The following is a 14207-nucleotide window of genomic DNA, read 5'->3' as shown; positions in this document are numbered from 1 at the left end:
AGAGACATTTGTGTAGTTACATCACCGTCTTATATATTATTAGTTGAAGAAGCTTGTAGAAGTGCTTATGTAGTTGTTTAAGAGTTCTTTTATTAAATTTGGCTCGGTATTATGATCTAACCTAATCATAATACCGAGCCAAATTTAATAAAAGAACTCTTAAACAACTACATAAGCACTTCTACAAGCTTCTTCAACTAATAATATATAAGACGGTGATGTAACTACACAAATGTCTCTCTTTCTCTCTCCTACTATTCTTACATGCACAACTGATCTACCAAATGTGATCATATAAGCAGCAACTACCTAAGCAGCAACTAATTACAACATAAGAAACCACATAATTACAAGATCAACAGCTACTATCACCAAGGTTCTAAACATTCACTGTTGGTAGACCAAAACTCTCCTTCCACAGCTTCTTCTTCTTCATCATCACTTTCCTCTGAATCAAAATCATCAAACTCAAACAAGTCATCCAAACCCTCCATATCATCATCATCAATCTCATTGATAGTATCATACTCCTCAACAATTACATCATTCCCATAACCAAAATCATTCTTAAAACCAACCCGTCTCTCCCGCCTCATCCTTTTACCTTCCATAACCAAATCCAATAACCGTTCTTTCATCACACAAGATTCATCTTTCATCAAAAGTTTGCCTTTTTCATCATACGCTTCCACCAGAAAAACCGAGTCCCTTTGACCCTTCAAACTCACGTAAAACAACTCCGGGTGCCTCAACAACATAGCTCTCAACTTATGTGACAAACCAAATTCTTTTCGAAAATGAGTCAAATGGTCAACTAATGTCCTTTTTTCAACCATCACACCTAAAACCTCCCTCACAACTTCACAAGCCCTTTTTTCAGCTTCCAAACTTTCTTTTGCAAACTCATCTACTTTCGTACGATACGGGCACACATCTGTTATCTCACGAAACTTAATCAAAAACTGTTCATGATGTCGTCTCACGTTTAACCCCTTACGAAGCCTCAAACGGTTAAACTTTAACGGACGGTCAACTATCAATCCAACCGGTTTGACGTCAGGAACCGGTAACGGTTTAGCCAGATTAATATCACACGACACGAGCTCAAGTGCACGCCCATAAGACGTGTCAACGATTTTAAACTTGTCTGGATACTCGTTACATAACCGGGCCCGGAAGTTAGCAGGGAGGCCCAGATCGGGCCCAATATGGGCCAACTTTGACAAAAGGAGCCTGTGATGAGTAGCTAACATAAGAAGCTTTTGAAGCTTGTTGGCTAAGGAGTCTGACATGGCGGTTTTGAGAGTTGACTCTTGACTTGCAAGCAATGCTGCAGCTGGAGTGAGTCTAACACATAATTGAGGAAGTGTTTTTGTTGCATTGAACGGCGTGGGCGGTAACGGGATAGTGAAAAGTTCAAATATTGTCGGGTAACGATGAATCATGGAAACGAGTGATCGAGGTTTTGAAAGTGTTAAATAAGATCGGCATTTGCCCAATATGTGAAGTGGCATGTAGTGTTTTGGTTTGGATAAGAGTAAAGTTTTTAACTTTTGTACAAACCGGATTTTGTTTTGCCTTACCACGTGCTTGTCAAGTGAAGGGTCGCGGACGTGTTTGATGGATGCAGTGATTCTAAAAGAGGGGTTTTGCGGTTTTGATAATTTGGTGTGGTTGTTTTTAAAGGGTTTGGGATTCAAGAAAGACGGTGAATGAAGGAAATCTGATTTGGGAAAAGTTAGGGATTTGTTACCCGTGAACGAGACGGCATGAGGAAGAGATAATTCCATGTTGAGATAACTTCAAATCCTGCAAAAGGTGGAACAAAGTTTTAGTTTTTGGAAGAATTATGAAACAATTTTACATCACACAGTTAAACAGATTTCATCTATATGTGTTATCTGTCTAAATGAAGCTGTAAAAATGCTTCAAATGTAATGGGTTCATGGTTATAAGCCTAGTCACAAAAGGGGTTCGCTCTGTCAGTGAAGCAAGTGAGCTAAGACTTTCATCAAACAGTTGGTGGGCATCAACCCAGTTACACCCGTAACATAAAACACCTAAATAAATCAACAAGATTCAAGATAAGATATAAGTTTTATTGCATTTTATTTCTACTGATGAAACATAGATATTACATCAATATAGCAGGTAGGCGGGCAACAAGCTGCGCCGCCACCCCTTTCTGAATTGCAAACCCTAACCTGCTAAAGACATACCCCTGCCCCTTTGGAGTCGACACATTGCTATGCACAACCTGTTGGACCCTGGTTAGAAAACGGATAGCTTCCGGTGCCAAGGAGCCAAATGTATCAAAAGCCAGAGGGACAAAAACATGTTGGTTCTCTTCGCAGGCTTTAGCATGTTTCTCCACCTTCTTCGTTTCAGCCCTTTTTATTGCTTGCCCAGCTACAAACCCATTATCCCTCAAACCAGCTAAGGGAGATACCCCTGTGAGGTCAACACAAGCGTGTTTTCCCCCGGCCCAACCAAAGACGAGCAAATCTGCCGGTCGTAGAGTGGATCTCCCTTCCGTGGGGTCTGTAAGGAAGTTTACGGGGGCTTCCTTTTTAGCTGATATCCCAGCTCGCCTTAAGATGTCCCAAAGAACGTCCCGCACCCAATCATGTCGGTATTTGAACCCAGGCATCTCCTTGCAATGAACCACATGCTCTCCGAATTTATCCAGGCAGGCCTTACGGCAGATCGGACATGTTTCGTCTTCGGGGTACATTGGGACCATCAAACGGTACTTAAGAATGGCCCTATACTCAACCGCAGACATGCTTTGGCCCAAGCCATCAATCGGGATAACGGTCAGAAAATCTTGGGCATGAGGACCTTGTAAGCATTCAAAAACCGCCTTCTGTCGGGGGGACAATCCAAAAACTTCTCCCAGGTCAGATAAGATTGAATTTCATTTCATCAAACAGTTGGTGGGCAGTTAACCCAATTAGACCCATAACGTAAAAACCAGCATCAAGATAGATTTCAGGGCAACTTATTGATCCGAATAATATTCGAAAACAATTTACAGTTGTTGAAGTTACTTACCGGAGGTGATGAGAGCCTCGCTAACCCTCCGTCCTCCAGCGGTTAGCAAAAAAAAAACAGATAATTCCAATTTTAAAGATAAGATATTATATCGACATTTTGAATAAGAAAGTTATTTACAAATGCGTTTACTGGGAGTCGAACCCGGGTCTATTGCTTGGAAAGCAATTATCCTAACCGTTGGACTACAAACGCAACTTGATGTGTTGCAAGCTTGAAACTCTTTTATGTTGTGTCAAAATTGATTTGATTAAGCTACCATACAACCATGGTAATCAAATACTTGAACACAAAAGCAGAATATACGATGTACTGAGTTATTTATTTATGGGAAAAGAATCAGCCACCTTTTAGAGTAAAGAATTCATTTATTGAGGTTATATTGTGTTTCCATAGCACTGGTTTTATAACTGGGATGAGTTGAACATGATATGTTGAAGTGTTAAGGATGTTGGATTGACAGACTGAATAAGTGAACCGAACACAACTATATATTTATTTGTGTTTTGTGATATTAGACACTCCGAATCATGTTGTGTTTGTGTTGTATTTATCTCATGATTCAGTTCAACCCGTTTAATGTTAATTTGCGGTAATACCTAACTTAGTGACAACTTAAATAATTAATGGCTCCACCTCAAATGAACCTTTTTTTTTTAATTTATGTATTTCATAATTTTATTATCTCGCATTCTCAATTAGCAAACTTGGTTTTATAAACTCAACTCAAGATTAGTGACTAAAAGGAGAGAATTAAAGAATGAATAATTAAAACTAATAACAACTCAAGATTAAAGACTAAAAGGAAAGAATTAAAGAATTGAGTAGTTAAAACTAATAACTCAGAGTTAATTTCACTTCTAGAAATGGTGTAAAATGTAAATTATAGTAAACTAGTTTTTAACCCGGCGGCGTTGCGCCGGGCAGATTGGTAAATCCGAACGTTGGTAAGACACAAACATTACCGGTCCTAAGTGTTGAGGCGGTAAGTTGACGTGAATTCGGTCAGTTTCTGTTACATGTGTTATTGTACGGAAACTAAAACAAAAAAAAGTTATAAAAATTGAGAAGAACATTGGGATATCGTTGGTCAGTGAAACTCGAGCGTTGGTAAAACCCGAGCGTTGTTGGTCCCTGGCGGTGAGTCTATGCAAATTTGGTTGGGTTTTTCACGTTCATTATAAAACGAGACTAAAAAGAAAGAATTGTCATTCGGTCAGTTTCGTTACGGTGCTATAACTAAAACAAAATGCGCTAAGTCTACACAAATTATGTCAGTTTTATCACATCCGTTACGGTATATTGGTATTAGAACTAAACTAATAAAAAATAAACATAACAAATATAATTGGAAATATAATTATCAAAATTTAAAAAACAAACCAAAACAAAACTTGATCCAATAAAATCTTGCCAAATGGACCAATCATAGTCCAGCGTCGCCAAACTTCTCTTTTATATATATTAGTAGTAATAGTTGTGGTGGATATGATTTTGTGTTGGTTATGGGTCAACAATCTTTTACCTGTTCTTTTTATTAAACACTACACTCTTGTACCAAAAAATATATATAATCATGATCACTTTGACTAACAAAATTCATTCATCTCCAACCAAACACTTAAAGAATGCCAAATATACTAGAAAATTAAGAGGAAAACACATGATTTCATCTATTGACAACGATGAATGCAAATATTGATAAGAGGAAAATCATTTAATTGGAAACTGTTTATTAATGATGTTACCAAATAAAAGGAAAATCATATATTTATATTTATAATGAGCATTTATATTGAAATCCCCATATCATATTCAAACATATATTTTAAAGAAAAATATAACTTTTTTTCAATCAAATTTTGCATCTTATTTGATACCACCCCCAATATTAAAAATAAAAAGTATTATTTAATTAAATAAAAAAATACATGAGAAATTTAGAATCAGATGTAGGAAATTAACAAAAGATGAACCAAATTTTTGGATAAAAGATGTTTTTAGTTAAATTATACAAATGTTATAATACAAAAATTTTTATAATAAAATTAACTTAAAAAACTATTATTTAGTATCCAAATCCAAAAGTAACAAATAAATTAACCCAAACTAAAACATTTCTTTATGAGGGAAAGTTTTACATAGTTGCGACTAGACCTTCAATGTCATATGCAACGTATTGTTAGGTTATTAAGAAGGCACATGCACGTATTTTTAAATTAACAGAGATAAAAGATTGAGATGTTATAGACAAGGAAACACAGCATACGCCTTAGTATCACTTCCTCTATTTGGCGGGATAAATAAATTCGCCGCTAAATATGTCAGTACCCAAGAAAAAAAGAGGGAAGAAGAAAATGAAAATTAGGGCAAAATCGAACAGTAATCGGACGATGCTTACCGGACGCGAAAGCCTAATCAGATTAATCGGAAAACGCCGACGATTCCTCCCCAACCGTCAATCTATCATGTCCGATCCCATTCAGGTTACTATTTCTTCTGTTTTTATCCATTTCCAGTCATCAAATGATTCATTACAGTCGATTAGTTATGTGATGTTAGTACTCCATTTCGTTTGTTTTGATTTATAGATATCTTCGAGTATTGTAAAAGTCGAAAATGAATCAGACCAGGCGTTAGAGGAACGTTCTGATGATTTGGTTGTGAGTTCGAGTTTCGATATGGTTACTTGTCCGGTTTGCGGGATTAAGATCCGTGGAGAAGACTACATGATTAACTCGCATTTAGGTATACCTGAAGTTTAGCTTGTATATGTGTTGTTTATTTTGATGGATCTGGTTTTGCTGTGAATGTTATTTCAATAGCTGTGTTTAAAGGTATCTGGCACATTAGTTAGTGGTTGTAGTTTGTTTATGTGCATTTAGAGGTATTGTGAAGTTTGAGTAATGATTTAAATGGTCCGGTGTTAGTTTGTTGGCTTTCTGTACGTTATTGAAAGTGTAGCATGTTTCATGACTCAAAAAACCGTGTATTGATTATATTTTTGCACGTTTTTGTATCTTATGGGTGCGTTTGGATCTAGATGCATGCTTGACAAGAGGGACTAAAAGGAAATTAAGCCCGCAGACACTTCTTCAGTTCAATTTCAGCTCAAGATCGAAAGCCAAACTTGACGGCATGAATTTGGATGATACAAAATCTAACCCTGCTTGTCATGATAAGGACATGGCAGATTTGAGTGGGGTTGGCATCGAGGAAACTAACAGTGTTACATACGAGTCATCTTCAAGTTCAGACAATGTTTCACTTGCTTATACAGATGGTTCAGCAGTAACCTCAGTGAATGAGGAAAATGAGGACAGAATCATCAAGGATGGTTCAACTATAAATAGCGATACAAATGCTAGCCCTCTTTCAAATCTTTCTGCGATTGAGGTCGCTGATAATGACGATGTCAGTTCAGATGATGACATTTCAGGAAAATTGCTTGCAACCTTTATTGTTGGCCGGCGATATAGTGAAGAAGATGAATTGCAAGCAGGAGATAATATCTTTCTCTGTAGAGATCCTGAAAATATTAAGGACCCTAATGCCATTAAGGTTAACCTTTTTATGCTAGTTTACATTTTGAGTTTAACTGTTTTGCTGATATTAAATGATTACTTGGACTTTGATTCAGGTTCTTTCTGCAGATTCTGAATACAGTAAAGTGCTTGGTTATATACCTCGGGAGCTAGCTGAACATCTGTCAAAGTTAATGGACACATTCAACATAAGCTTCGAGGTACGATAACATTTTTTGAAACAAAATCCCCTTAAAATAATGTTTTACATGATACTTTACAGGGCTTTTATTGCAGGGTCGTATAATGTTGGTTCCTGAACAATCTCGTGCTGTTGTCCCAATTCAATTTTGGTGTCAAGAGAATATTCCCTTTACTGGACTAGAAGAAGAAAAGATTCAAATTTTACAGTTATGTCGACATGTTATAAATGCTGTTAATTTAAGCGAGACAGTCCCTCATGGCATGGTGAAGTACCAACATAATTTTTGTCTGTTGCTACAAGAGGTTTTGAAGACGACTTCTCATGTTTTCACACATGATGAAAAGACCTTCTTAGGTGCGTATATTGAGCTTTGTGTTGTTTATGCATTTTCTTGTTTATGTAGAGTTTTACACTAATATTGTTCTTATGTATGTTTTGCTTTGCAGAAAAGTTTTCTTTGCTTTCTAATGATAGTCAAAGGCTCTTTATTCGCCTTTATACACGCAAAGGTACACATCCTGTCCCTTTTAAACATTTATTGTTCTTAGGTTTTTATATGCCATTTTTCATTGATATTTTATCAATGATTTATAAACCCTGCATAATTTATATAAATGTGTGTTCTTTAATTCAGGTCCATGGTTTCGAATGTCTAATATATCCTATGCTGAAATATTGGACAACCAACTTGCAGTTAAGGAACTCTCTGGTAATTTAGTTTCTTTTACACAAAATAAATATTCACAATGTATATAACGTCAATAAGGTTGTGTATCTTGTCATAATGCAGAAGCAGGTTATCTTTGTTCTACTGAAACCACAGGTGAATTACACAAAGATGATTTGGAAGGAATCTTGAACATTCTTAACGTTGGCGAGCTGCGGGAAATATTAAGTGTGACTAATAAGGTCTGCATTGCATGAGATTACTAAACTTGAGATTTATCAATTTTCATATTTGCTTTTTCAAAAAGTTCAGGCTGTTCATTATATACCTTAGTATGCACTGTTGGAGCATGCTGGAAGGTTCCTTCTAAATTTGGTTGAAACTGTAGTTGTGCTTCTAAAGTTACATATTGGCTTCTGATGACTACACATGACAAGAACAACTGTGTGGACAGATACGGGCCATAAATTGCTAATAATCAATATTATATTTACAAGACTTGTTTAAGATATCAAGTTTATAAATATTGATGATATGAACCTTAAATTAAAAATCTCACATAAATTTGATCATCATTCAGAAATGTAGTTATAGTTTACGCAAGCAGGAGTCCGTTTCTTCACTTCTTTCTGCATACGGGAATGGATCAAGGTCTTATGATTATTCCAATTTATATACTCCATTTGTCTTTAGTTTATTTTTTCAATTAATTAATAATCATTTATGTCACAGCCCATTGATATATAAAATGGTTCTTGAGAAAACTGGCTCTTGCATACGTATATCTTCAGCAGCTGATTCCCTAATTTGGCGTGTTGAGGTAATTGTATTAGGACTTTGTAGACGAACTGAACAAACACGAACGGTGCATGTTCGTGTTTGTTTTCTAACTTTAACAAACAAGGTTTTCTTGTTCATTCATTAAGAAAATGAGTTTCTTTGCGTTCGTTATGCTCATTTGTTAATAGAATAAATGGACGGTTCACGACTGTAAATGGGCATAAATGAATAAACATAAATGAACATAACTGAGTGAACAACAGTTAAAAGTAAACGCAAACATCAATCTGTCGGGCTTAAAAAATGATAAAACTAAACTGAATTGTAATTGGGTGATATTTTAATATCATAAAACTAGACTAAATTGTAATGGCGAAAAAATTTTCAAATGAATATGTAAACAAGTGCACTTAAAAAAATTTAAACTAATGAACATACAGAACGTGAACAGGCAAGCATCAACGGACGAACATGTTTGTCAAATAAATGGACAAAAAGTTTGTGTTCATGTTTGCTGGTTTAACTAATGAGCAAAAAGTTTGTTCATGTTTGTTCGTTTATCAAATAACTGGACTTCTTTCATTTTCATTCTCTTATTACCAAACCCTTTCATAATTCATACTCAAGATACATACATATATGATATATTTATATATATCGTTTCTTACTTTCTTTACAGAGGCTTTTCTTTTGTAATGGGGAGCAAGATCTATCAGCATTTTTACTTGTGGATTTGGGAATCGTGAAGTATCCAACTTACAACTGTATTGTAACTGACCAGATGTTTTCTAGTAGAGATGATTTACTATTGTATGAAGAGGTAATGCTGAGAATTAAGATATAATATATTTTAGCATGTAGTTTTTACCAGTCTAGTATAAGCTATCAATAGGCACTTGAAGTAGCACAAATTATGGATGAATCTCTTGAAGAAGATGACTCATCAATGGTCTTGAGATGTGTTGCAATATCCACGTCCCGCATATCCAGTTGTGCTGCAAAAACAGTTAAATTTTCATGTTTTTCAGCATCGTGGGTCTACTCCAAGGTGCTTCTTTTAGGCGTTTCGTTTCTTGAATCTGAACGTAGGTATGAGCTATCGTATACTTTCTCTTAGATGATTATTTTGACCATTTGACTTGCTAATGGGCTGATGTGGGTTATGTTTCATTCTCAACCAGGGGTGTGCATGGGCTGGGCTTGGGCTAAAACTGAACCAATAAATGTAAAATTCGGCTTTTGAATTTTGAAAACTGTTTGGTTTTGTCATTTGGATTATAAATTTTTGGCCAAAAGAAAATTTTGGCCCTAAATCTTTTTGTTAATTAATGATCAATTGATTATTATACATGTGAGCTAACAAAGTTGGGTTACACTATTTACTAAATTTTTATAAGTCACTTAACATAGAAAATAAAAAATTGAAAATTCATGCATTTGGTTCGTTTTTAATTACTTTCTATCGACCCGAAAGTTTGGTTTTTACGAAAATTTAAAACAAACCGTCAGTTTTATTTGGATTCTGTTTTTTTGGTTTGATATATTCAGTTTTTCGGTTATGAATTGGTTTTATCGATTTCATGCACTGATGCACACTCGTACTCCAACTGGCAAAGCCAAAATGAAATTAGCTTAAAAGAAAATAGGTTAAAATGTGTTGAAAGTTGAAAGTCACCCAGAATGTATTTTTATTGCATAAGGATTTTAAATCATGTACTTGATAAATTATATATTACTGAAGTAAAATAAATGTTGTTATCATATTTGTCAGTGTCACTAAGGATTTATTAAAAAAAATTAGCAATCTTGGGCACAAGACCCGACTAGAGAATTAATGATTGTTGTAAAATAGAAACAGTTGCAATTTTTGTTGTTTTTTCATACGTGATTATAATGGATTAGATATATTATAACTTTACAGGTATACCGATGCAATTGATTTACTTAAGCATCTATTACATAGTTTTGATAAAGATAGAAGAAGAGGTTATTGGACATTGAGACTGTCAATTGATTTGGAACACCTGGGTCGGGTCAATGAGAGCCTATCTGTAGCTGAAAGTGGATTAGATGATCTGTGGGTTCGTGCCGGTTCAAGAATATCATTGCAAAGACGTGTACTTCGGTTAGGAAAACCACCAAGACGGTGGAAGATTCCTAGTTTTTCAGAATCTGTCAATAGAAAGATCCCCGAGGTTGCTACTTGTTGGGTTTAGGTTTGTAAATGAATACTAACCGAGCATGTTTGTGTTTAGTTATTTAACTTATAACAAAACAAACAATTGAAGGTGAACAGTAAACGGACGTCGTTTTCGTGTTCGTGTCCTTTTGTTAAGAAAATGAACACGCGCGTTTATGTTCATTTGCTGGTACGAACGTAAACAAATGAGAATGATTGGACACATAATAACATACATAAGCGAATATAACCGAGAGAACACCATCAATTCATTGGGCCTAAGCATCAATAAAATTTGACTAATTTGTAACAAACTTTATCTTAATTATGTATAGAGTAAATTTTAACGGACCTAAAAAACTAAGGGAACATATAAACGAACGTAAATGAACGCTCACTAACATAAATGTGAGACATGTGCTCATATTCGTTCATTTAACTAAATGAACAAAAGCAATTGTTCATGTTGGTTTTTTATTAAATAAACTTTGGTTCTGTTTTGGCCCAATATCAGTTTTAATATGTAGACATGAAGTTATGACATTTATTCGATTTAAGATTTTAATGTTTGCTCGATATTTTCATTTAACAAGCCTTTTCTTTTTGGAGTTATTGCTTAGGTTCATGTTCAAGGTAGGCCACTTAACTGTAAAACCGGGACAAAGAGCAGGTTTTATGGTGAAGATGGAGAACAATGTGGGGTGGAGGAGCTTGCTCTGCAATATTATGCCGGAGAAGATGGAGGTGGATGGCAAGGGGTTCATTCAGAAAGTGGAATTTGGTTGACTGTTTTTGGGCTGCTTATGTGGGATGTCATCTTTTCTGATGTGCCAAATGTCTTTCTTACCAGATTTCAGGTATACTCAAATACAATTACTCTTTGAGCCAAATGTTTTATATCGTGTCGGATACTTTATGCACACACTATTTTAAGTTTTAAGTGTTCAATTCTTTTAGCTAAACTTGGCAAAACGGGTGGGTCGGACTGGGTTGCGTAATGGGTCAGAAAGAGCTTTGTAAAAAATAGGTTCGGGTGAAAGCAGGCTGCTTTAAAAATTTGTCAATTTGGTTTGGGTCAAAATGGGTTCTGACCAAACCTTTGGATTATTTTTAACGGGTCAAATGGATAAAACAAAGTTGAGATGAACATGGGTCATATATAGGTCATACGGGTTGAAAGATGACCAAATATTTTTAATGCATGCAACGTGCTAAATTTCTATATCTGAATAAAGGTTAGACCGTTGGATTATTATTTTAGCAAGATCAGTTTTGTAATTGTATTCAGCATGTTAACTACTTAAATGAACACCCTTTTCTCTCTCTAGGCAAGAAGTAAAAGTACATTATGTGATTCTTGCAGTTTTCAGCATATTTCTTGGTTCTGATTAAAACGCTCCTATATGTATGTATGTATATATATTTATCTGATTTTATTTTTCGTTTATATTGCAGACTTCACCCTTAGATTTAGACACAGATTACTTTTATGAATCTAGAAAAAACATCATAGAACCACTATTATCAAAGATTCGGGAAGGCATGGCAGAGGAAATTCTCATAACATCATGGGAATCCCATTTTGGAACATCATGGGAATCCCATTTTGGAACATCATGTCGAGGCATTAACTGGAATCGACATTCCTTAACTGAGCTTCGAGCGGTTGTGACTTGCATAGGTAGCGGTTGCATGCAACCATTTGTCGACACCTGGCACAAGATTACAGGAGCTGGTCTAGTGGCATGCCAGATCTATTATTGTGGCGGTTTCATTCAAATTATACTGGTGAGGCAAAGCTTGCTGAAGTTAAAGGGCCTCGTGATCGGCTTTCTGAACAACAACGTGCGTGGCTTCTGTTTTGTATGGATTCCGGGATCAATGCTGAGGTTTGTAGGGTCAACCCTCCGGTTTCTAAGGAATGGTGAGTTGTTTGATTTGTACAGATTTAGTTTGTGAAACTTTGAAAAATATTAACAAGTTAATATATAGACAGAATTACAAATTTTGTCCTTTAAACAAAGCCAATTTATGGATCGTGTCCCTTTTTTAGTTTTCTTACAGGCGGTGTTCTTTAAACAGTTTTTTCCTACACGTTATGTTCTTTACGCTAACTGGGTTAGAAAAACTCAGTTAAAAAACGTCACGTGAGTCGCATGTGAGGGCTGTTTGGTCTTTTCATCTATACCGCTTTTCTTTTACTTCAATTCCCTCAAATTAAACACTCCTACGCCGATTAATCAAAAACCCTAAATGGATGATCCCCGATTCTTCATCCGTGAAGCCTTAGAACAATCGGATGTTGAGAAGTTTTATGGTAAGTTCAAATTTTGGGGTTTATAATCGGGTTTATGTAGCTAATAAATGTTTAATCTTTTATTTGTAGTTAATCATCCACATTTGTTCTCGATCAAGTTGCATCATGGTGGTACTTTCACCAAATTTCCGGGACGGGTTTATAACAGAGCCGTTGTCAATTTCGTTGACATGCTCGCATTGACAAGTTTTCTGTTCACGAGCTTGATGGAATCTTGGAGCAATTACAGTATCCTACAAAAAAGGTTAGATTCTACCACTATCTAGTACCTGGTTCAGAATTGGATTGGGGGCTTAGAGCTTTGGGAAGTAATGATGATGTTAGGGGATTTGCTCAGTATATTGGAGCTTGGAAATTAATGAATGTGTATGTTGAGCATGATTACACCTCTGTACACACATACTTCAATTCTGCTCACCCTCAAAGTTTATTATTGAAGAGATAACAGATGAGTTGCTTGCAAGTGAGATAGTAATAGATAAAGGAAATGCAGCTAAGAAAAGGTTGTTGTTGGAATGGCAAGATAGCATAAATGAGACTGGTAAAGGCAGTGTGGAACAAGAGAAAAATGTTGGAGATGAGACTTTTTAACAAGAGAAAAATGTTGGAGTGAATGAAGATGTTGAAGTTGTTGAAGGTGGAGATGGTAGTGGAGATGGAGATAGTGAAGAATCTTCAGGTACAGATGATGAAAGTGGGGATGATATTGGAGATGAAGGTGGTGAAGATATTGAAGAATCTTCAAATTCAAATGATGAAAGTGGAACTGATGATAGTAGGGATTCTAATTTTGAGATGAGAGATGAATGTTCTGATGAGGATGAAAATGTAGAGGGTTGTCCAGTTAAGAAATCTAAGAATGTTAAGAAAGCTAAGGAGGGTGATGAAATTTAGAAAGTGATTTAGATGGTGATTTCAACTATGAAGATGGCGACACAAATGATGTAGATGTAGATATGAGGGATTTTAGATTGCATACTGATTTTGAAGTTGACCAGCAGGATGCAATTGGTAGTTCAGAGAGGGTTTGGACATTGAAATGGATGATGTTATGTTGGATAATGATAGGTTGTATATAGAAAAACAAGGAGATGAGAGGGACATGGATTCTCTTTTCCATGTGGGGCAAGTTTTTGGTACAAAAGCAGAGGTGAAGGCTATGATCAAGGCACATGCAGTTGAAACAAGAAGACAAATTAGGATAAGAAAAGATGATTTGATAAGGGTAAGGGCAGTGTGTGAAGAGGATATGGAAGATGGGTCCCACAGGCAGGGGGTTGGATCTAGCAGTGCTAATAAAGATCAGGGACCAGACCAGAAAAATATTGGGGGTAGGGGAAAAAGGAAAGACCCACTTGCTAGTAAATGCCCTTGGGTACTGTTGCTGTCATATCAAAAGAGAACAAGTTCATGGAAAATTACAAGGTTGGTAACTGAACATAAATGCCTTCAATCTAGGCAAATTTATGCTTGCACAGCCG

At 35.8% G+C, this 14207-nt stretch overlaps 1 protein-coding gene, 1 non-coding gene and 1 pseudogene across 4 annotated transcripts; 1 reads left to right on the top strand and 2 right to left on the bottom strand.

Annotated features, from left to right (window-relative positions):
• Positions 1-331: 331 nt before the first annotated feature.
• On the bottom strand, positions 332-3091 carry LOC143625057 (protein WHAT'S THIS FACTOR 1, chloroplastic-like). Of its 2 annotated transcripts, none has more exons than XM_077095517.1 (2): positions 3051-3091; positions 332-1809 (listed from the first exon to the last, which is right to left on the bottom strand). In XM_077095517.1, the coding sequence occupies exon 2, from the start codon at positions 1788-1790 to the stop codon at positions 369-371; it is 1422 nt and encodes a 473-aa protein (XP_076951632.1). In that variant the 5' UTR covers positions 1791-1809; positions 3051-3091; the 3' UTR covers positions 332-368. The 2 variants fall into 2 exon arrangements, with proteins under 2 accessions (XP_076951632.1, XP_076951631.1); XM_077095516.1 differs by having other exon boundaries at positions 3055-3091.
• An 86-nt stretch (positions 3092-3177) lies between these two features.
• On the bottom strand, positions 3178-3249 carry TRNAG-UCC (transfer RNA glycine (anticodon UCC)). The gene has a single exon. It is a non-coding gene; the product is annotated as a tRNA-Gly (tRNA).
• Positions 3250-5399: 2150 nt separating this feature from the next.
• On the top strand, positions 5400-12337 carry LOC143624999 (fanconi-associated nuclease 1 homolog; annotated as a pseudogene). Its single transcript, XR_013152205.1, has 15 exons — positions 5400-5540; positions 5646-5802; positions 6098-6615; positions 6695-6799; positions 6876-7137; positions 7230-7292; positions 7418-7492; positions 7574-7692; positions 8031-8101; positions 8183-8270; positions 8910-9050; positions 9123-9319; positions 10152-10425; positions 11030-11266; positions 11865-12337. The product of XR_013152205.1 is annotated as a fanconi-associated nuclease 1 homolog (transcript).
• The last annotated feature ends 1870 nt before the right edge of the window (positions 12338-14207 follow it).

This window comes from Bidens hawaiensis, unplaced genomic scaffold, assembly GCF_021521415.1.
Source record: "Bidens hawaiensis isolate Kalapana, Puna unplaced genomic scaffold, B.hawaiensis_p1.1 tig00004020_1, whole genome shotgun sequence".
Lineage (NCBI taxonomy): Eukaryota > Viridiplantae > Streptophyta > Magnoliopsida > Asterales > Asteraceae > Bidens > Bidens hawaiensis.
This window is presented reverse-complemented; position numbering and strand designations above follow the sequence as displayed.

Bases quoted from the DNA above. Each gene is read 5' to 3' on its own strand.
- LOC143625057 (XM_077095517.1), bottom strand. From the start codon at position 1,790: ATGGAATTATCTCTTCCTCATGCCGTCTCGTTCACGGGTAACAAATCC.